Source organism: Bombyx mandarina, chromosome 03, assembly GCF_030267445.1.
Source record: "Bombyx mandarina strain Sakado chromosome 03, ASM3026744v2".
NCBI lineage: Eukaryota > Metazoa > Arthropoda > Insecta > Lepidoptera > Bombycidae > Bombyx > Bombyx mandarina.
This window is the reverse complement of record NC_143210.1, coordinates 12,375,891-12,400,532: the sequence shown is the minus strand read 5'-3', so window position 1 is coordinate 12,400,532 and position 24,642 is coordinate 12,375,891. Positions and strand designations below refer to the sequence as shown.

The 24,642-nt window shown below is 38.5% G+C and overlaps 1 protein-coding gene across 4 annotated transcripts in view; it reads right to left on the bottom strand.

Annotated features, from left to right (window-relative positions):
• Window positions 1-346: 346 nt before the first annotated feature.
• The window catches only part of LOC114242324 (SH2 domain-containing protein 4B), an 80,997-nt gene continuing 56,701 nt past the window's right edge, over window positions 347-24,642 (bottom strand). For all 4 annotated transcript variants that reach the window (XM_089737930.1, XM_028173441.2, XM_089737925.1 and 1 more), the window contains 9 exons: window positions 17,389-17,503; window positions 13,067-13,183; window positions 12,297-12,470; window positions 11,078-11,290; window positions 9,629-9,803; window positions 6,771-6,884; window positions 6,070-6,177; window positions 4,234-4,428; window positions 347-3,095 (listed from right to left, as the gene is read on the bottom strand). In XM_089737930.1, coding sequence (XP_089594056.1) covers window positions 2,986-3,095; window positions 4,234-4,428; window positions 6,070-6,177; window positions 6,771-6,884; window positions 9,629-9,803; window positions 11,078-11,290; window positions 12,297-12,470; window positions 13,067-13,183; window positions 17,389-17,493 — 1,311 coding nt within the window. In that variant the 5' untranslated portion in view covers window positions 17,494-17,503 and the 3' untranslated portion in view covers window positions 347-2,985. The remainder of the gene's footprint in view (window positions 3,096-4,233; window positions 4,429-6,069; window positions 6,178-6,770; window positions 6,885-9,628; window positions 9,804-11,077; window positions 11,291-12,296; window positions 12,471-13,066; window positions 13,184-17,388; window positions 17,504-24,642) is intronic.

Here is a 24,642-nt window from a genome sequence, read left to right as displayed (position 1 = left end):
TAGAGTTGCGTATGTATTGCGGTTGTTATAGAAATTCTAAAGTACACAGCGATTTTTTTTGCTACGTCTCATCCAGCTTTTAAATGAACTCCCCTCCACGGTGTTTCCCGAGCGTTATGACATGTCTCCAAACGAGGCTTGCTGAAGAGTACTTAACGATAGGCAGCCCGCTTGGCTCTGCCCTTGGCATTGGTGACGTCACTCATGAAGCCATTCATGAGTTTCAGTTCAAAGCATAAGGACAGCTGTTTAACACAATTGAGACGCCGACCTCATGTCTGAAACACTAGAGACAAGCCGTGAGCTAGTCTAGCGCGTAACGTAATCTCAAATAAAACAAATCTAATTAATTTTAATATTTTTTTATTATTCAAGTTGGCAGTTAACGACTAAATACAAAGTCATAGACTAAAAGCTATCTATAAACGAGAGACAAATGGCATACATTACGTTTTAAATGTAATCATAGAATCGGGTTGCTGATTCGAGCGTCAGCGTCATCGCTGACTGATCAGCTTCGAGCGATGCTGATGTGACGAAAACATGAACGAACAACAACGCGGAAGTGTGCTTATGAGCTATTTTTGACCGATTTTAACAAATCTTTGTTCGCTTTGGTTTCAAATAGAGTTTCAAAGTTTGCAATCCACTAGAAATACATATAATATTTGGCAAATTTAGAAATGTACTATCGAGTGAAAAAAAAATGTTTTTATGTTATTATTTTTAAATAATCGTATGTGAAGATACGATTTCCAAAGAATTACATGCGTTATGTATTATCAAAAGGCATTATGACGTCATTGCGACTGCTGGGGTGTGCGAAAGAGATAGCGGATATTAAAAATATACTAGGTCGCCTGGACTTAAATCGTTTCATTAGATTCACTTAAAAGTGTGATTTAAAAAAAATTACAACTAATTTCATATTGTTTTTTTAAGTATTATGTGTTAGTTATAATATATTTCTAAATATTAAGTTTGAGTGTTTGGATACCATTCCTAATACTGAGAAACATTATTTTTTTCAAAATTGTTTTTTATGGAAATACCTTTATTTAAAGTGCAGCAAAATTTATATTAACTAATTATTTAAACTAAAAAGGACTATTAAAAATACTTTATAGTAATTTGTTAATATGAGTTCGTAATATAAAATATGTTTTAAAGTAATATTAAAACCCTTAAATCGGAAGCGCCAGTATCACAAAGCAAAAATCGATTATTATTTTCACATTCGATTAATATAGAAAATAAATGTAATCGAAGGTATAATTTTAAAATTCTTACTTTGAATTTTTCTTAATTTAAAAAATGCTCTCAACTTATCATTTTAATGATTTATTATTTACAGTGTTTTGTTTTTATTTAGACACCTTTGCCAAAATATAGTCTGATTTTTTTTAAAGTATTTTTTGGCGGAGAAATCAAACTATAATTCGAATTTGTATCATTAATATAATTATTTTTAATAGACTACCTACAATGAGTACAGTGGGCAGAAGGAATATTGTTCGCAATTAATGTCAGAATTTTAATTTATTTTAGATTTTAACGAAAACTACCTTGGGGCTTAGGAATTTATGTACACTTGAAGACTATTCAACTGCTGTTTGATTATAATGGTTACATTTTGTATTTGTTTATACATATAATATAATACTTATAGAATAATATTTAAATTAATGTGAGTGAAACTTATAAACTAAATTAATACATGACTGATAGTTATAACTGGTCCCTATTGTGCAATACACGATCAGTTTTGACACTTTTTTGACAGTTTGTGACAGTCCTAATTTTTTTTAGAATTGGAATTCGATTTAAAGTTTACAAGAGGCATGATGATGTGTTTGGTAGTTTTCCAATGACAGCACAAGAGCGCATTATGCGGCATAATGCTCAACGTTGAATGTTCCAACTACAGCAACGCTTCACACAATCGAGCACTCTCAAAAGTACTGCTCTCGCGTGATACTCGCAATCGATACCGACTCAGTGATAGAAAATGGACAAGTGTTTTTTCTTTAAGTTGGCATTGATCGAAATTTTATTTATGTTATCGTTAGTAATATTATTTAATGTTGAAAAAATTTGTAAGGCTTTCGTTTCGTCGTAGTTTCTTAGAAATAATCAATGTTAATTAAAACTGTGCTAACTTAGCGCACTCTGCTGATGCATTTGAAAACTAATTCACGTTCCAATGAAGCTTCAGCATAATTCGGCATTGTGCGTCACTGAGTCGCATTATGCTCTATAATTGGAAAACTACCATAGACAATATTATATTTTCAATAGAATCGATTCCATTGATGGATTGATTTGGATTCATTGTTCGACCAAGCGGACGTCCTGAGATCAACCTATTGTTAACAGATTTACAGAACGTGAACAATGCTATATATGTATAATGTATATAGATCACATTAGAATCGATCTCATCTGTATTGTTTAGGCCAATCCTTCTGAAAAGCCAAACGAACATGATTAAGAGCTCTCCATGATAGTACTATTTAGTAAATAAACGAATTCACTATAATAACATATCGACGCTTGAAAGTCAAAAATTGACTAAGCGAAAATAACTGCTTTTTACAGTCATAAATGATAGGCAATAACCATATTCGACGTGGAAAAAATATATATTACTAGGTCTATTAAAATCATTTCAATCCTACAGCTACTAGCTAGATTCTACTACAGCTGGATTCTTTAAAATAAATTTTGTTTTCAGGTATTTCAACTTTAAATTAGTCTACTGTAAAGTTCACGCATTGTCGCTTAGTCACGTTTGCCTTTCAAGCGTCGATATATACTATTTTTTTTTTTTAATTTGATTATATTTTTGGCTTTTCTCGTTACATCAATTCGGTAGCGAATTCAAAATAGAAATAAATTGTTTTTTTTTATATTACGAATCATTTTGGAGCGTCATGCTTACTTGTCAAGCTAAACTGATCGTGTGCGACTGATGCTGTCTATAGTTTATTCTGTGGAGAGACAAGCCGGTGTTTCGGCCGGTCTGCACGCAGTAACGAGGAGTTCACCTCCACTCTCGGTGATGGTCACCGTTCTGTGGTAATTGATGAGATCGGCTGAAATGTGAAATATAAAAAATATATATATTAATCCTTCGTTAATTTTTGTATAGTTTATAACGTATTTAAATTTTATATGTGTTTCAGTTTTATTGGTGGTAGGACCTCTTGTGAGTCCGCGCGGGTAGGTACCACCACCCTGCCTATTTCTGTCGTGAAGCAGTAATGCGTTTCGGTTTGAAGGGCGGGGCAGCCGTTGTAACTATACTGAGATCTTAGAACTTATATCTCAAGGTGGGTGGCGCATTTACGTCGTAGATGTCCATGGGCTCCAGTAACCACTTAACACCAGGTGGGCTGTAAGGTCGTCCACCAAGCTAAGCAATAAAAAAAAAGTTAATATTTAGTACCTTTAGTATCGTTTTAAAAGAATTTACAATACATTGTCGGTTGTCTAGTGATTAATAATCTCGATTAGGTACTGTACCATGAGGTTCGTATTTCACGGTCAAAGCTAAAACATTACATTATGATGGTGTTACAGAGATAGATAGTTGTTTTTGCAACTGAAAGCAGAACACACAGCCGATTTAATGATACGTGATTTCAATGGTCTTGGATTATCAGGAAAATATCCCAGCAGTGGTATCTTAAGGTTTCTATATTTTTTATTGCTTAAATGGGTAAATGTAGTCGTCGTGGCCTAAAGGATAAGATGGCCGGTGCATTCATATCTAGTGACGCGACGATGTTCGAATTCCGCGGGCGGGTACCAATTTTTCAAATGAAACAAATGTTCACGATTGACTTCCACGGTGAAGGAATAACATCGTGTAATAAAAATCAAACCCGCAAAAATTATGAATTGCGTAATTATTGGTGGCAGGACCTCTTGTGAGTCCGCACGGGTAGGTACCACCACCCCGCCTATTTCTGACGTGAAGCAGTAATGCGTTTCGGTTTGAAGAGCGGGGCAGCCGTTGTAACTATATTTGAGACCTTAGAACTCATATCTCAAGGTAGGTGGCGGCATTTACCTTGTAGATGTCCATGGGCTCTGGTAATCACTTAACACCAGGTGGGCTGTGAGCTCGTGCACATATCTATGCAATAAATAAATAAAAAAATATACTATGTGCTTTTTTTTCTGCAAAAAAATACGTGACAACCCTAGTTGTGATGTTCTTGCACTAACCGAGTGTACGATGGTCCCGTCGCTTGGTCCCGAGTAGGCGGTAGTGCTCGCCGGCCGCCACCAGGTAGTGCTTGCAGCGCGCGGCGCCGCGGTACGACACCGCGTACCCCCACACGCGCTCCGACACGCGCACCAGGAAGCTGCCCGGCGCGGCGCCAGACAGGATCGACTCGGCCTCGGACCGACTGATCAGACCTGCGGACGAGATTCGGAACGGTCGTTCAGACGCTGCAATGTATGCAGCCAGCAATGTATTGCGTATCACTTAAATAAGTACATATCTAAGGCTATCGAACATTGAAAATTATTTTTATATATTTACTAGCTATACCCGTCCGCTTCGCTGGGCATTTAAAATTAACATTATTATTTTTCACCCCCACAAAGATTCTCAACATTAACGCCTCCGCAACTGGTGTAGGGAGTCCAATACTCATATATCCATTAAGTACATGTATTTTTTACATGGATACTAAATTTCAAGTCAATCCGATCATGGTTCAGTAGTTATAACGGAACATCTGTAAAAACCACTGTAGATTTATATATTATATTAATATTAATATAGAAGTATAGACTAGCAAACCCGGCCACACGTTGCTGTGGCTAAGGTGTTTGTTTGGAAATAACACGTGGCCAGCTATGCTAATACCAAAAATTAACAAAGTAAGTACAATTGGATTTTTCTGTATTGCGTGTACTACGAAATAAATTTCACTGAAACTTTAGCTTCAGCAACACGTTGTGTTTATACCCTTAAAATTGTAGCTTATATGAAACGTTGGTATTTTAACACAGCGCCATCTATGAAATGTTAATGAGCAGAGGCAAGTTGTTGCTGAGGTCAAGATGGGCTTAACTATACTTCTGTAGGTTAGGGACTGGGCGTCGTAACGTGGACAGACAGCCAACGAGGTAGACCGATGATCTGGTCAAAGGTTGATAGGGATGCGAAAGGCAAGAGACCGAAAAGAATAGGGGGCATTCGAAGAGACCTACACTCAGTATTAGGTGGATACGGGTTGAAGAAGAGAAGAGAGAAGAAGTTGGCTCGTGCTTGCTTGTTTTGTCTCCGAATGACGTCATATGAATTATAACAACTATGTAATAGGAATAAAACTGGAAAAAAATTAAGCATGGTCAGCCGGCCATTTAAGTACGGGTAAGGGTACCAGAGACTGATACACATACTTGCATACACATATCGTCTTTTCACATTAAAAGTGTACAATTTCCAAAAATATTCGAAATTTAGTTAATATGTGGAATCATTTGGTATCATCAGTATTTTTCTCATAAATACTGTCAAAACAGCGTTGTTTAGTTTTTGTTTTTTTTTTTAGTTTTCCTATATTTTGAGTACTATTAACAAAATTAATACATAAGCTTACTTTAAAATACAGATAATGTATGTAACTGGTAGAAAATAAAAAATAAATGTTGCAAAGATGATTAATATTAAAAATATCGCATGTTAAGCCTTTAAAACTCTCTCCTGTAAAATTAGTAGGTTTTGAGATTATACAGTTTTAATGCGAGAAGACGATATGTTTAAATATATAAATAATAAAGACTCAGACAAAGAGCAAACAAAGCTGTTCATCACGCAATGTTTGCCCGATGTGAGAATCGAACCCACGACCTTCAGGGTAACAAAGCTCAGGAGCGCTGATTACCGCACCAACGAGTCAGTCATATTCGACAAACTTTGAAAGAACTAAGAGCCATCAGCTTTCTCAACGAAAAAAAAATACGATTATATAAATTTGGAAGAGCAGGGTATTTTAATGGATAGACATGACAGTTGAAATTAAAAACAAAAGTGTTACTACTAACCGTGAAACCATTCCACCGGTTTGTTGTTCTCTTCGAGTCCGACTCCTCGAGGCAACTCCTGGGTTCTGAACCATTCCAGCACCGCCTCCCTGCTTGGTGGCTTACCAGCTATACATGAAAACAAATGGTTTTATCCAGAAATGAATCTTCGATGTTTCAACCGATCCATATATGAAACAATATTATGGTCACAATATTGTTTGTAAATTTCACAATTTATTTTCGTCTTTTGAGCTTATAAGGCGGATTCGACACCAATTAGTTAGGGTCGGTATTCATGTCGCAGTTTTAATCTAAAATTGACTTGTAATATCATCGATTAGAATGTTCTTTATTTAGAAAAAATAAATTAGATTTGTTTTTTGACTGCAATTAAATTTCAATACTGAAGTAAATCATCATTCTCCTGCCCTACTCCCAGTCACCTGGGGTTCACCATTTCTTCGCTCACTCCCCTCTTACACATATCGTCTTTCACGCAATCCATCCATTTCTTCTTAGGTCTACCTCTTCTTCTATATCCTTCCACATTCATAGTTAACACTTTTTTACTAACCTCATTTTGATTTCGTCTCATCACATGTCCATACCATCGCAAACGCGCAATTCTCAACTTCTCTGTCACTTTCAGACTTCCTCTAATACTGAAATAAATACACGACAATAAACGCAATAGATATATAAAGTGAAGGGATTCATACCTTGTGAAGCGTCAGTGATGGTTGTGTCTGCAAAGTCTGTGCTGCGTCTATGGGCTTCCCTGGCGACACGAGCTATCTCCCTCATATTCGCTTCGGCTTCTTTTGCCTTGCGTTCTGGAAATAAAAACAAATTTAATTAAGCATTTATTTAAAGGACTAATGTCCTTAAGAAGGACTAATATGAGGAAAGGGCGTCCTAAAATGGTTTCAATTGGTTGTGTGAGAGAAGATATTATGCGAGAGAAGGATGTGAGTGCTGAGATGACGTATGATATGGGATAAGAACAAGAACTGTGAGATTAACAGTATTAAGATTGTAAATATACATCATTAATACTGGCTACAAGTTCAAAATACGACCATAATCACTAACACCTCAAGACTTAGATTCCTACATTCTATTTATTGGGTGTTTTTCTTTAGATTTGTTATTGAGATATTAAAGAATTAATAACTAATATTAAACCAAAGAATATAATATACTGATGACACTAAAATTCGTCAATAGCTTCGAAACATTTAAAAAAGTAAATATAATTAAAACATGTTTAACGCTTTATATTATTATTTCAGGCGTTAAGGAAGAAAATTATTAAAAAACAGAAGTGAACGTGACATTTAACCATTTTGTCTTTTGTATGAAGTGCGTGTCTATTTATTTATAGATCTATAGTGAGCTTTGTAGAAAATGCAGTCTTAGAAATTGAATTAATCGCAATAACTCAAACAACTATTTTAAGCCATTTAACGGGTCAGAGCATAAATAAAATAGTCGAAACGAGATCCGAATCGACAATTTTATGATCACAATGCAGCGAATTTCCGATCATTGATTGACTGGAAATGACAAGAAAGGAGACAAGAATAAGATTGCAAATGTCCTAAAATGATAATATTGATGTTTCCGCATCACAGCGTCTTATGTTGCAGGTATGTACGATCTGGAGCAAGGTTGCTTTCGAGATAAAACTGTCAAAACATGTCTCTTTCAAATTCACCTTGGACTTAATACTTTCTTATGTGTACTGAAAATATAAAAAGGCAGATGAGAATGGATATTCCCAAACAGAAACTATTGTAACTTGGTGGACTTATTAGAAAAGAATTGCTATTTTTGGAGGGAATTATGTTTGTGAAGAGTAGAATTTCCATTGAAAATGGGTCTTTGTACGATATTTTTTTATTGCTTAGATAGGTGGACGAGTTCACAGCCCACCTGGTGTTAAGTGATTACTGGAGCCCATAGACGTCTACAACATAAATGCGCCACCCACCTTGATATATAAGTTCTAAGATCTCAGTATAGTTACAACGGCTGCCCCACCCTTCAAACCGAAACGCATTACTGCTGTAATAAAGACTGTTATAAAGACTGTGAATCTCTTTGAGTTCACACGTTTCTTGGAAGATAAAAGACCAAAGTGCCTTCGATCAATAGAAGCCTTACCATGTAACATCTAAGGTTTATAGTTTTATGTAGTTGACGATATTTCTCGGAAAGTAGAAAATCAATCTTCGCGATTAGCTGTGACAGAAACATAACGTTTGATTTCCATCAAACTGTCTGTATTGAAATCATGTTACTATTCTATATCATCTATACTAATATAAAAACCTACAGTAGTTTTTACGGATGTTCCGTTATAACTACTGAACCGTGCATCCGATTGACTTGAAACTTGGTATCCATGTAGAAAATAAATGTACTTAATGGATAGGTTAAGATTTATATGAATGTTAGACTCCCTAATAATAGTGACAATAAATAATAATGTTAATTTTAAATGCCCAGCGAAGCGGGCGAGAACAGCTATTTTTTATATAATTTCATATTTGTCACGAACTTATTGTGGCAAGTGAAATAAAACATGATTTCTTTGCGAAAAGACACATCAAGTTTATGTATGCTTAATAGATTCCGAACTGAATTCGATGTAGTGTTGTGCAGTAAAATCATCTGCCATCAAGCTCTTGATGAATATAGAGGTATTTTATTACTAACGTCGGTTAGGTATATTACATAGGTAAACGTATGGAGTATTCTAATACTAATAATAAATTCTAATAGATCTAATCTAATAGTACTTAGGTATATCTTAAGGTGGGTGGCGCATTTACGTTATCGATGTCTAAGGGCTCCAGTAACCACTTAACACCATGTGGGATGTGAGCTCGTCCCCCCATATAAGCAATAATAAAAAATGTATACTCTAGTATTACAAAGAATATGATTAGTCCTAGTTACGTGCCTAGAACATAATTATAATAATGTACATTAAATTTGAGGCTTCTTTTGTGAATATCTAAAATTAGTCCAATAATTTAGCTCATGGAAATATTGGAATCATCATGGAATAGTGATAATCTATTATACAACGTGAACGCGTCACCTACTTTTTTTATTGCTTAGGTGGGTGGATGAGTTCACCGCCCACCTGATGTTAAGTGGTTACTGGAGCCCATAGACATCTAAAACGTAAATGCACCACCCACCCTGAGATATAAGTTCTAAGGTCTCAGTATAGTTACAACGGCTGCTCCACCCTTCAAACCGAAACGCAATACTGCTTCAAGGCAGAAATAGGCAGGATGGTGGTACCCACCCGTGCGGACTCACAAGTGGTCCTACCACCAGTAATTACGCAAAATATAATGTTGCGGGTTTGATTTTTATTACACGATGTTATTCCTTCACCATGGAAGTCAATCGTGAACGTTTGTTGAGTACATATTTCATTAGAAAAATTGGTACCCGCCTGAGATTCGAACACCGTTGCATCGCTCAACGCGAATGCACCGGACGTCTTATCCTTTAGGCCACGACGACTTCACGTACGTACACTACGCGATTCACTGACCTTGTTCCCTCCAGGCGGCCTCGTCGTCGTGCGCGTGTAGTTGCGCATCGCGTAATGTCTTCGCTCTCCTGGCCCGGATCCCGCGCAGGATATCCCCAGCCCGGGCGGCCGCCACGCGACGCTCCCACGCCGCCACCCGGTGACTCACGCATTCGTTGTTCGGGAGGCCTAAATCCTGTTATTAATATAAAATAAATAAGTTTAAAAAAAAACCAAAAAAAAACGCTTTTATAGAAAATCCAACTAAAAAATATTAAATTTTTTTTAAAATAAATTTTAGATTAAAAATAGTGTGAGAAATAATGATTTTATTGTAAAAAAATCGTGGGGTGCATGGTGTCAGTAGTTATAAATATTTTATGAATAGATATGAGTAAAAGGGTTATTTTGATAATATCCTGAAAAGTACAGTTACAACGGCTGCCCCACCCTTCAAAACGAAACGCATTACTACTTCACGGCAGAAATAGGCAGGCAACTATCTTCAATTTTATCTTCACTGCACGCAATGTAACATTCATAAAAACACGCGAGGTCAATGACCTTCCGCTAGACGGAAGAGCGTCGACCTTTGCTTTAGAATGCGGCTCCACAAAAAATTTACTTAAACTACGCCATTTATTCTAAGCAAAGTCGAATTAAGCTCATGGTCCATAATTCTCTGTTCAGGTTTAAGAATAGAGTCCGTACGGTTGTATGACATAAGTTCGTGTGCAGTGAACCTATTGAATAGGATCAATCAACTATGATTTATTTTACAGTGGCCCGATACATATGTAACAAATTGGGCAAAGGTTTTTTTTTTGACGCTGGGGAATCCATTTACGGATACCCGGTCAAGGGGGGTAACGAACCGGGTTATGTCGGACTCCAGCGCCTCCCGAGAGGAAGAGGGAGACGAGGATGGACAAGGTCCTCCACCTCCCCGTAGTCCTAGCAGGAGACCACGCCTTGAAAAAGGCGCGCGAGGCACTCGCCCCGCAAAACCAACTACCGACTAAGCCCCATCGAGCTCCACCGCACCGGCTACACCAGACCTACGGTACCGCAGTGCGCGCCGAAAAGTTGACCCTAAGGTATAATTTAGCGAAAAAAATCTGGGTCCTATTTACGAGAGAAACGATGCACCAAAGCTGATAGCCTTGAGAGGCTATATCAGCGTCGCCTTAACTAGTAGGTGAGCTCACGGGGCTCAAACCTGATGACGTTGCTAACATGAACCCTAACAAGAGCCGTGCTTCGCAGAATCTACCACCGGATCGGAAACGCGACCCACTGAGGAGATCCGGCGAGAAACTCAGTGGGCTGTGTCTGAGGGTTAATATACTCGTCGAGCCCTTCGTCGCAAGCGACGGGTTCGACGAGAACGATGACCGGTGCTTGAGGTAGAACCATCGTTAGTGGATCAGGATGATCCGAAATGACGTCCAAATATACTAACTAGCTAACCTGCAAAACATCCCTTTTCCCTTCGATAAAATTGAAATGCAAAGTGTTCTTGTTCAGGTCCAGTTTCATGTTGTCCTCGTTTCTTAGGTCCTCCTTCTCCGAGATCTTCACCTCGGGCTCCAGCGCCTCGATGCGCTGCCGGAGCTCGTCGACTGTACAGTAGATCTCCAGGTCGTCCAGCGGGTCTATGCTTTTTGGTGAAAGGTCGAATTTCTGCAAATAAAACAACTTATTCTGAAGTTACAACTGACCGATATCAATGAAGATTGATAAAAGTACATCGAAGTATATACCGGTGGAAAGATAGCTAACACAAGGCATTATTAGACAATTGCCTGACTCGTGCCAATATCGTTTTCATGATAAGCCTATATATTATATATACAAGTTTCGAACAACAGCATTCGGACCGTCGGTCTACAGAGTATTTTCGACCGATCTCGATAAAAGATCTTCCCTTTGAAAGGAAACAATGAAACTTCACATGTTCGTATTTAAAAAGTATGTCGTCTGTCTCTTTCTAATACGCGATCTACCTGCAGCACACATCGCCGCGCATAAATGCGCCACCCACCTTGAGATACAAGTTCTAAGGTCTCAAGTATAGTAACGACGGCTGCCCCACCCTTCAAACCGAAACGCATTACTGCTTCACGGCAGAAATAGACAGGGTGGTGGTACCCACCCGCGCGGACTCACAAGAGGTCGTACGAGGTAATCTTTTTTTTATTGCTTAGGTGGGTGGACGAGCTCACGGCCCACATGATGTTAAGTGGTTAATAGAGCCCATAGACATCTACAACGTAAATGCGCTACTCACCTTGAGATATGAATTCTAAGGTCTCAGTATAGTTACAACGGCAGAAATAGGCAGGATGGTGGTACCTACCCGTGCGGACTCACAAGATGTCCTAGCACCAGTAAATGTGACAAAGTCCCAATTGTATAGTACAACGGCTGCCTCAATTTACCCCAGATTAGAGCAGGAGATCTCTGGTGGTGGGTTTATAACCTACCTCCAGTAGAGCAGTTCGACAAACCTATTACACTACACTATTAAATCTTTCCATAACCGATCCTGTAGACTGAATGGTAAACAGTCGACGTCGCCCAAAGCACCCGTGCGGACTCTCAAGACATCCTACCACTAGTTGTAAACGGTCGTGACTGATCACGTTAACTTTGCTTACAATAAACGCATTTCTGATATTATGCTGACCTGTTCTAAGCTGTCTAGAGGTTTGTAGTCGATAAGCTGTGTGAGTTCCTTCTCGACAGACTTCCTGAGCTGGTGCGCCTCCTCACGGGCCTGAGCGAGGGCGCGCTGCCTCGCTTCCTCCGCTAGGATGCTCTCTATGGACTTGTCGTCTGGATGTTCGCCCATAACCCAAACCTGAAGCAGTCGTTTAACAAATTATAGCCTCGCTTTAGATTACTGGTCGTAGGATCTCTTGTGCACAGGTCGGTACCACCACCCTGCCGTGAAGCAGTGATGCGTTTCGGATTGAGGGGTGGGGCAGTCGTTGTAACTATACTGAGGCCTTAGAGCTCATCATATCTCAAGGTGGGTGGCGACATTTACGTTGTAGATGTCTATGGGCTCGGGTAACCACTTGACACCAGGTGGTCTGTGAGCTCGTCCACCCATCTATGCAATAAAATAAAATAAATAAAAAGATTCAATTTTATTTTAGAGTACTTTTAACACGTCTATATTCATTAAAGATATTAATAAAAACAAATAAGACATGAAAGAGACACTTCATTATTGAGTAACTTAAAATTGTACTTTAATGAAACATAAAATTAAAAGCCAGCCTTAAGATATTAGCTGCTTTCTAACCCAGTTAATATAATTTAGCTAAGTTATATTATCTTGCATAACATCGCTCTTAGCTTTGACTCTGATAACTATATCTTGCATAGTATCGCTCTTAACTTTGGGTCGCTCTGAAAATTATAAATCGGTAAAACTTAAAGTTTTCATACCCATGGTTCGCCGTCTTCTCCTTTAAGGAACTGGACCTGCTTCTTCCCGTTCTTCTGGAACTTAGGCTGGATGTCGTCCTTGCTGATTTTATCGTCCCAGGCTTGCCATCTTCGTACCTAAAATATAAGGGCAATAAATTTGCATCCTTCTCCTTCAGTCGTGCCTCGCACGTCTGAGGGTCGTGACCACCTCCACTAGTTTCATCCCCACGATGCTGTACCGTCTCCTGTCTTCGACTTCTCGGAAAGCATCGATTTTGGCAGAAATTTACGAGTACCCGCATGCAAATGTAAAAAAAATCAACACTTTACACGTGGTATTTTGGGTGTACGGTGTCTGGTGTAACGTTAATGCCTCTATATCCACTTTGGGACATCAGGTCTATGCCTCAATTATTTTTTATAACGATTATCTCACCGTTCAGACAGCTTTGCACCAGAAATAAGTAAGATAGTGGTACCAAAACGTGCAGGCTTACAATCCGTCATGCCCACAGTTTTTTTTTGTTACCTATCTAAGTTGATAGCCTAGAGAGGCTATGTCAACGTAACCCTAATGTGTAGGTAAGCTCTCCGGTCTCAAACTTGGAGGCGTTGCTAACACTAGCCCTAGCAAGAGCAGTGCTTAGCAGAATCTACCACCAGATAGGAAACGCGACCCACTGAGAAAATACGGCGAGAAACTCAGTGAGCTGTGTCTATGGGTTAGTTCACTCGCCGAACCTTTCGTTGCAAGCGACGGTTTCGACGAGAAAGCCAATAGTAAATGCTATTGGATGAAGTTGGTATACTAATCAGAGGCGTCCCGTTTTCCAGTGAATCTGTTGGTATGGTTTACAACACCCACGGGAAATGGTGGGCTGATGTTTTTCTATACTAAAACCGCACATCAATAATCACATCGCAACGACTATCGTATATAATTTCAGGTGGACCGTTGATTCGTCAATCCGAAGACACGAAATAAAAACAATAACGTATATAACGTAATCATTATGAAAAGTCCTATAAACACACAGAACCTTAACAAATCAATTATTAACGCAGAGTAAAGGCTACCAGTCATCGTGCGTACTGAGATATTAAATAAACGTTCACTCGATCACGTTGAACGTATTATTGAAATGTGAAGAAAAAAATAAATGACCTTGTAGCAAAATTGAAAGTTAATGGCATGATTTATAGGTAACGTCTGCACTCGTAATGTTAACCCGAGTTGCTATACACACATTTAACGGCCGTCTGGTGTAGTGGTAAGTGACATGGTCACTACATAAGGGGGTCGCGGGTTCGAATCGGGAAGATATTTGTATGATAAATATAAATGTCTTTTCCAGGGTTATGGATGTATATTCAAAATATGTATGTGTATAATAAAAATCTTACATTTATTTCCGTTATCTGGTACCTGTAACACAAGTTCTTTACGAACTTAGCACGAGACCAGTTAAAGTGGCGTGTAAAAAAAAACAATAATCACAACGATTCTCTACAAACGATTCTCTGAAAACAATCATTTCAGTAGTGATGCGGTAAATTCAACCGTCGGGGGAAAGCCTACTGAGTTTCTCGCCGGATCTGCTCAGTGGGTCGCGTTTCCGATCCGGTGGTAGATTCTGCGAAGCACTACTCTTGCTAGGGTCAGTATTAGCAACACTCCGGTTTGAGCCCCGTGAGCTCACCTACACACGTTAGGGTGAAGCTGAAATAGCCTCTCAAGGCTATCAGCATAGATAGGGGGAAAAAAACCGTCGGGGTTCTTGACCTTATGATTTAATCTCGCGTTAATTATTTTCACTTTAAAATCAGACGTTGCTAGTTAGCAGAATACCTTGGACGTCGGTGACTGCCATAACTGTAAATTATTCGAAGCACGCGGCTTGAAAACCATAGAGATTAATTGGCAATAGTTTAATTGCGTCTATAAACCGTAAAACCCCAAAAAATATACTAAGCAAACCGGATATTCAGATGTGGTCAAATAAATAAACGCTTGAAATTCAAATAAAGAAACCTATGTATATATGTGCATTTGTGAAAATAGCGTCTACAGTTAGACCCTAATAGCAAATCATATCACAAACATGCATACATACATTCGACCGAGAATCGAATTCGTACTCCATGGTAAAATGACCATGACCACTTGAGATGAGATCAAATATAATATATCAATTAATCAAAACAAATACGATACGGTTGAAACAGTTTATCAGCTCTGTTTTACAATGTCATATGATAACATAAATAAAACACGAAAACAATGTTTAGTGTGCTATAAAATTCTTCGGTGATCTTCTGCTTAATTTGCCTACATTTTTTATTAATTTTTAAACCCATTTTCATTGCGCAACATAAAGCACACCGCTCTAGTTTCTATGGAACGAATTTGAATTCCAGTAATTTCTGACGCATCTGTTAATGTCAATTGAAACGCGTTGATCTGTTCTATTAGAACGAATCGCCGTGTCCCTATTCAGTTATATCTGTCGCTTTGTACATCTGCTATGTACATAAAATTGATGTTATGTGTACACGGCTTAAAAAACCACTTGTATGTTCTATAGGATAAATTCTGTTTCAAGTGCTAAAATATCTGTTACATATTTACTGGTGGGACCTCTTGTGAGTCCGTACGGGTAGGTACCACCGCCCTGCCTGTTTCTGCCGTGAAGCAGTAATGCGTTTCGGTTTGAAGAGTGGGACAGCCGTTGTAACTATACTTGAGACCTTAGAACTTATATCTCAAGGTGGTTGCGCATTTACGTTGTAGATGTCTATGGGCTCCAGTAACAACTTAACACCAGGTGGTCTGTGAGCTCGTCCACCCGTCTAAGCAATAAAAAAAGAAATGAAGCAATTGTCAAAAATTGTGAAGTGATAACTAATAAATAACTCGCAAAACAGTAAACTTGCTTACTTTAGCTCTACAAAAAAAATGACTCATTCACGCCATCCTCTAGACTAATCCACTAACACATTACATCAAAGAGCGAAACGCTCAGATAAACTGAATGTCTTTTTGGGAGCATTTACAAGCGGAACAGCGGAGAGATCTGACCGGAATGGAATACAGAAGGTCAGCACGAACAATAGTTGAGATGCAAATCGATCTATTTTGGAACGACCGAAACATTCACCATGAAATCCTTTAAATAAGCTGTTGAACGTTTTGTTGTGGTCACGGGTGAATGAAGTAGTTCCGTGCAACAGTAAAAACATTGATTGATTCAATTGCATGTTTATATTGAGTTGTGGATAAGGAATCTGTTTTTTGACCCAGCGATATGGATGTGCGCCCTAATCTCAAGTACGCGAATGGAGAAAACCCATTTTGTCTGTTTCATATTACGCGCTGGGATTCGGGATAAATAAAAAATCTACCGAAGTACCACTTAGTACTTAGCACTTAAAATACTTTAAACACTTTAAAACTCTCAATTTGCTTCTTCCGCTTCGCTTCAGGTGATCCGTTCGCTGTTTCGCTTCGAGTAGTTCCGATTACTAACTGACTGCGTGTTTTTTTTTCCTACCTAAGCTGATAGCCTTGAGAGGCTATTTCAGCGTAACTTTAACTAGTAGGTGAGCTCACGGGGCTCAAGCCTGACGATGTTGCTAACACGAACCCTAGCAAGGGCCGTGCTTCGCAGAATCTACCATCGAATTGGAAACGCGACCCATTGAGAAGATCCGGTGAGAAACTCAGTGGGCTGTGTCTGTGGGTGAGTGCGTGCCATCTTTTTTTTTATTGCCTTTATAGGCATACGACGGCCCACCTGATGGTGAGTGGTTACCGTCGCCCATGGACTTCAGCAATGCCAGGAGCAGAGCCAAGCTGCTGCCTACCGTAACGCTTTTATAGCCTCTGCAACACTTTTATAGTCGAGACAAAATCCCTATAATCGTCGAGAATATTCCACAAAAGTCTAGTATTGTGTGTTTCCGCTATCTGAAAATCGATGGCGTTGTACTTCTCGATCGTTCTAGATGCTACTATATCCTTCGATATTCGTTCGACTATTCGGCGATAGATGGCGTTACTCTTACCGGCGTAACAATATAGTACGGTGATAGTTCTTACTCGTATTCGTTACTTACTCGTTACGTATGTGTTAATCACTTTATACAACCAAACAGACACTGTTTCAATTGCATGGCCTAATTGCTATCCTACCATTAAGCGAATGTGGTCAACTTTAAAAGGTATAAACAAGGGTTAATCCAAAGGAATTGCGTATTCAATCCTCACTCACAAGGTGGCATAGAGTTGTAAGTTCACTGGTAGACAGTAGTAGTGTATTTAAAAGGTTCACTTCACGTACCTGTTCCTCGCGCATTTTACAGAAGAGCGTTTGTTTCTGGGTCTCGTCGAGTTCGGCCAGGATCTCGGGATCCACCCACATGTCGCGCAAGATCCTCTGCAGCATCTTGACGGCCCTGATAACAAAATGAACATTACTATAAATATCTTATACGCATAAGGAAAAGTTATCAAAAACACACACACACATGCACACACACACACGCATATGAGCACCATTTTTGTTTACACAGAAATCGCTTGCTGTAGTAAGGGATAGAATTCAACAAGAACAAATTGAAGCATTCAGACAAGTAAATCCGTACATCACATGTATCTATTTGTCCAAGATTTTTCTAAAATTAAGTGATTGACCTTTAAGTCTATGGGAAACATCTGTGAAATTACCTTAAAAATATATTTATAACTACTAAGATTTTTTTTTAAGAGATTTTATGACCTGGTAACTAAGACCTTTAAGTCATGTTTTATTTTAATTTCTATTATTTTTATGAAAAATGATAATATGGAGTGAAGTGAAATGAAATCATATTATATAAAATGACGATGATTAATTTGAGGCCTTAATTAACTGGGATGAAATTAAATGAGATGAAATGAAATGATATGGGATGAAACATACCTAATCTCAGTAAAATGGTGGTCATTTACTGAGATTTTTTCAGTGGACTTTTTGGAGGATCCCGAGAAGTTACGTCCAGCGGCTTTGTTTCATTTTACCACATTAGTGCACTTTCACAGATATTAAACAGTTAATAAACCACCGTTATTACACATTTAAACCTGAAGAAACACTAAATAGACAAAATAAAACAAATCACACAACTTCACTCCTCGCGTTCCCGCCAAAAATCCACTACTAAGATTGGACTTATTATTTCGATGTACCCCACCATATTTTTAAATACAAAACAATATTCGTATCAAGCTGCACTCGTGAAAAATAGGTAAGGCGTTGGGATTAGCTTAACCGCTTCAGGAACTTTTTCAAGTACCTACACATTTTTTATATTAAAAACAATTCAATAAGTAAAATAAGAAATAAACAAACAGTGAATATTCATTAAAAATAAATATCCACATCCACAAAATCCACATGTCTAGCCATTTGCCGTATATAATAATGTATGTAAATAAATAAATATATGTATAAATAATTAAAATAAAAAAACCTACACATACATATGTGCCAATGCCCCTAAAGAGGTTAACATGATAGAGAATTCAATGAGTATTTTCACGTAGTTTTTCAGTCGTTACCGAATTTTCCTGTTAAAATGAATGACTAATTAATGTATTAGGAGTTTGACAGCTCTGTAATTGTAGGCGCTTCCTTGGTTGATGATAACGCAATGGCGCTTATTACGTCTTTACGTTTAACATCCATCTTAAGTTTTTTGTTTATTATATCATTACAAATTAATTAATAAATCTCACACTTGTGTGTCCTAAGTTCCATTCATCCCACAAATCTGAAAAGTTTTTGTCTTGTTCGGATAAATAGATTTTTATGGGAAGTGATCATAGAATCTGACTAACCTTACCTTACCTTACCTCTGAATTTATATTCATATGTATGTTCAGCTACAAAACTTAGTTTAATTGAATACGGAAATGTAGGAAATCTATCCATTAAAATATTTCCCAAGAGAGTACCGCATGAGAAGTATCACCATAGAAAGTATATGAATGTAAAAGCACCCATATATTGTACATAATAATTAAGCTGAAATCTCTGGTCTCTCTGGGTCTGCGGAGGGACTTCGGTTCTCTCTGTATTTTATACCGTATGTTCCATGGGGAGTGCTCTGAGGAATTGTTCGAGATGATACCGGCATCTCGTTTTTACCATCGCACCGCCCGCCATCGGAGTAGAGTTCATCCGTACTACCTGGAGCCACTGCGGTCATCCATAGTGCGTTTCCAGAGATCTTTTTTGCCACGTACCATCCGGCTATGGAATGAGCTCCCCTCCACGGTGTATCCCGAGCGCTATGACATGTCCTTCTTCAAACGAGGCTTGTGGAGAGTATTAAGCGGTAGGCAGCGGCATGGCTCTGCCCCTGGCATTGCTGAAGTCCATGGGCAACGGTAACCACTCACCATCAGGTGGACCGTATGCTCGTCTGCTTACAAGGGCAATAAAAAAAAAAAAATCATAAGTACGTTACACAAACTGAAAATACGGACACATGCAACGCGCATAGTAAATATTGCTAAATGGACTGATGCTGTAGTCATCGTGGCCTAACGGATAAGACGTCCGGTCCATTCGTGTTGAAGCGATGCACCAGTGTTCGAATCCCGCAGGCGGGTACCAATTTTTCAAATGAAATACGTACTCAACAAATGTTCACGATTGGCTTCCACGGTGAAGGAATAACATCGTGTAATAAAAATGAAACCCGCAAAATTATAATTTGCGTAATTACTGGTGGTAGGACCTCTTGTGAGTCCGCGCGGGTGGGTACCACCATCTTGCTTATTTCTGCCGTGAAGCAGTAATGCGTTTCGGTTTGAAGGGCGGGGCAGCCGTCGTTACTATACGTGAGACCTTAGAACTTGTATCTCAAGGTGGGTGGCGAATTTACGTTGTGGATGTCTATGGGCTCCAGTAACCACTTAACACCAGGTGGGCTGTGAGCTCGTCCACCCATCTAAGCAATAAATAAAAAAAATTAAAAAATGGACTATGTGAGCGCAGTAAAACAAATATGTTAGAGCTATATCTTATTTTGCGGTCTCAGCATTTCATTACTAAATTATGCATTCGCGTCATACGCAAAACTTCTCAGTACATACTCCTTTATAATTCCGTCTTTACACATTACGCTAGATAAGATATTGTAAAGGTCAACTAGTTCTAACCCCGATGTTATACGGATATGCAAGGGCCAATCGAGCGTGTCGATTTGTATATGGCAATCTTGGATTGGAAACAATACTTTAACATGACGAATTTATACGTTATGGGCATGAAACATGGTGAATTTGTTGAGCGAGGGGCGATGTGTAGAGATTTGAGTTATATATATATATGTATAAGAAAAATTCAAAACCAGTCAAGTACTATTTTATTATTACTGGTGGTAGGACCTTTTGTGAGTCCGCGCGGGTAGGTACCACAGCCCTGCATATTTCTGCCGTGAAGCAGTAATGCGTTTCGGTCTGAAGGGTAGGGCAGACGTTGTAACTATACTGAGATCTTAGAACAGCGACAGGTAGGCAGCGGCTTGGCTCTGCCCCTGGCATTGCTGACGTCCATGAGCGACGGTGACCACTTACCATCAGGTGGGCCGTATGCTCGTCTGCCTACAAAGGCAATAAAAAAAAAGAACTTATATCTCAAGGTGAGGATAACCCTAATAATGTTCAAACTTATAATTTCAATTAATTATAGTCGAATTTCGACTACTGCGGGACCACTAGTATACATAAAACCTCGACCAAAGGATTTTATACGCATCGACCAAGATCGAGCGATAAACGTCATTCAAGTAACACTTTCACAAACTCTCCGCGCTGTGACATTACTTATTACACGGTGTTTCGAACAGCACGCGTGCACTTACGTTCGTAAGTCACGGTTTTGACAGATACAAGATGAGCTGTTGACATTAGAAAGTGCGTTAGGCTGCTTAGAAGGCGCCACGGCAGATCTACACACACTGAGGCAAATCTACGCTTAGCTTTGTCATATCGTGCTTTGAAATATATTTCTTCGGTTTTCGCCAATCGTTGAGACAATCTAAACAGCTTAATCTCGTATTTATCATTTTCATTGGATTATATCGCGCTATTAAAATAGTGATACGGAGATATTTAAATAGTGGATGCCATCAACAGTCAGACCAGCTATCGGCTCCGTGTTATTGTGTTTGTTACGAAGAGCTCAAGGCATTTATGATACCCATCACCTTTGGTGTATACTTTAGCATGAGCTCCACGGATTCTGCATATCATATATGTATTTAGTATACTCATCATTATGGCGCTATTAATATTATTTCTGAAGTGAAGCAGTAATGCGTTTCGATTTGAAAGGTAGGGTAGCCGTTGTAACTATACTGAGACCTTAGAACTTATATCTCGGTCGGTGACGCATTTACGTTGTAGATGTCTATGGGCTCTAGTAACCACTTAATACCAGGTGGTCTGTGAGCTCATCCACCCAGCTAAGCAATAAAATGTTTTTATAGTAATAGACCGAAATATCGGGAATGCATTAAATATGAAAACTATTAAAATAACAGTGTGTATAATGTAGATAGACGCGAAAGTTTTAAAACAATTCGTAAACTCTTCAGAGACATTAGAAACAAACAGCTTACTGTATAATCTTGATCAATAAGCCTTGTAATGGTTTTTTACCTGGCCCGAACACGTTGTCAAACAACGCTTCAGTCTATCAAAGAACCTATTTACACTTCGCTTACTGATAAGGGGCCCTAGAGCGTTCGAGGGATTTTTAAAACCTTATCCTTATCTATATCAAGCCGAACGTGATTTACCAGTTATTAGACCTCCGTAGTTGCTCCAATTTGGTACAAGCCTTTTTGTGTCACAGGACGTTGTGTGGGGAGTCGTTTAGAGAGTGGATCTTTAACATCTTCGCTCACCTAATCCCATATATAAATAACCTCGTAAGAAATTCGGCCCACTGCTCGCAAAAAATAATAATAATATAAGGGCATAGTATGAGTACCCGCATCTAACATAGTTACGACGTGTGGTCGTGGAGCATTGCTACGTCATTATCTCGATGTAATTAAGACCTTCATTTAAAACCTTAATTTGGGTAGCGATAGTAATCCTGTTGTCCTATTGGCAACGGTGAACTTCGTCTTCCTTCGTACAACAGTTAGAAAATATACCACTCAACAAAGCTTTTTGTTTGCCCCTAGAACGCTATGGTGTGCTATAAAGAACTTCACATCCGAAATCAAAGACCTAATCGGCCGCCACGTCCAGACAAAGATTCAAACTATTTTTTACCATGAAATCACGATAAATATGAAACGAAACGGCTCGAGTGCGCGTCCGTTCTTCGAAGTCAGAATATCAATCAACAAACGCCCATACATTATTCATACATACACATATTCTGTATAGTTATGAATAATTCTTTAATACATTCAGAAGTGTAGACATAAAGGCGGGTTCACATTGAAGGTTTGGATGTTCAAAACATGACTAACGCTTGACAAACGTTAACTGTAATGTAAGTATTTTTTATTACTTACTATCTGACCCGGCAGACTTCGTAATGCCTCAATCGATAAAAGACCTAAACTTTTGTATAAAATAAACTTAAAACAAATTGTTATTTCTGTTTAATTCGGAAATTTTTCATATTTATCTACCGTTTAAACCTTCCCTGGACTTCCACGAGTAATTCAAGACCAAAATTAGCCAAATCGGTCCAGCCGTTCTCGAATTTTAGCGAGACTAACGAACAGCAATTAATTTTTATATATATAGATTATTCAGGATGCGTCTAAAGATTAACTTGCGTGTTAACTTCAAATTCTGTTTCTATAATATATTGTTGAATTTTATTATTTACAATGGTCCCAAACGAAAAACGTACTGGTAAGTTTTAAAAATAAAGATTGTCGACTCATGGAGCGACAGAAACTTTGAAATTACTGTGGTTTTATTTAGCGTTTATGTTGTTTTATTTTTATTGCGTACGAGTTCACAGCCCACCTGGTGTGAAGTGGTTACGAGAGTGGTTACGGGAGGGTAAAACATCAGTAGAAAAAATAAATGTTTAGTTATCCAATTGAAATTACATATTCCAAACGCTCTTAACAAAGGGTTGCCTATTGTACAAAGAGGCCTACCCGCATAACATTATTATGCGGGTGTTATACCATGAACGGAGACAGAATGTTAATTATTTGTTCAATATTATTACCTATCAATATTTAGTTTCCGTTCTAAGTGTTTATCTAGTTAAAAAATGTTTTTGTCTGAATCGACATTTATTTCCCGTGGAATTCGTAATTACAATAAGACACATAAGAAGTCTCAATTATATCATACTAGCGGCCCGCTCCGCCTCCGCTCGGGTCAACAAAGATATCAATGATATTTTACGTTGTTTTATTTTTTAAATGAAAGAACACTTATTGCAGCACAACTATAATAGTTAGATATATGCTGTCGCGACACTTTAAATAATAATGTGTTCTACAAAGTCGTAGTATATTATTTTATTCTATCATCAATAGTTTTCGCAGGGCACGTGATGTAAAGAATATTTTAGGTAATTTTTTTACACCTTGGGTTACATTATTGGAGTTTTAGTAAGGATCCCAAATTTTTTTCAAAAAAGATTATAGCCTATGTCACTCGGGAATACTGTAGCTTCCAAACAGTGAAAGAATTTTTCAAATCGGCTCAGTAGTTTCGGAGCCTATTCAATACAAACAAACAAACAAATTCCTCTTTATAATATTAGTATAGAAGTATAGATAACTTCTGACCCATCCTCTAACCAAAGCATGACTGCATCGGGTCAGAAGTTACTTTTTTTTTTTTTAACGCTGGGAAATCTGTTTACGGATACTCGGTCAAAGGGAGTAGAAGATACCTACCTACCTTTGATGATTGCTTGCTCGCTAAGAAAACGCTACTTGCGCAATCCACTGAACGACAAACGTTAGTATTTTTCTGAGACACCATACTTAACAAAGCGGATATCTAGACTCTAATCTATCTTACTCTTGATTTCTATCATATCCTAAAATTGTTATTTCATATGCGAACAATTTTTTTTATTGCGTAGATGGATGGACTAGCTCACGGCCCACCTAGTATTAAGTGATTACCGGAGCCCATAGATATCGACAACATAAATACCGCCACCCACCTTGAGGTATTAGTTCTAAGGTCTCAGTATAGTTACAACGATTGTCCCACCCTTCAAGCCGAAACGCATTACTGCTTCACAGCAGAAATAGGCAGGGCGTTGGTACCTACCCGTGCGCACTCCCAAGAGGTCCTACCACCAGTAATTATGCAAATTATAACTTAAACTAAACTCTGAGGGTAAGACCAGCGAGCTAGCCTACCGAACCAATAACTGTGGCAGAAAAATAAAACCCAGTAAAAATAGACAGGAATGGCAATTAATACCAAAAGTTCCAAATCATGGAAATGTCTATAAAAAAAAACTCTTGTGTTCCCAGTATTCCGCGTTCAAGTCTTGCAAGCACGGATTAGTCGGAAAGCCTCATAAAACATAATT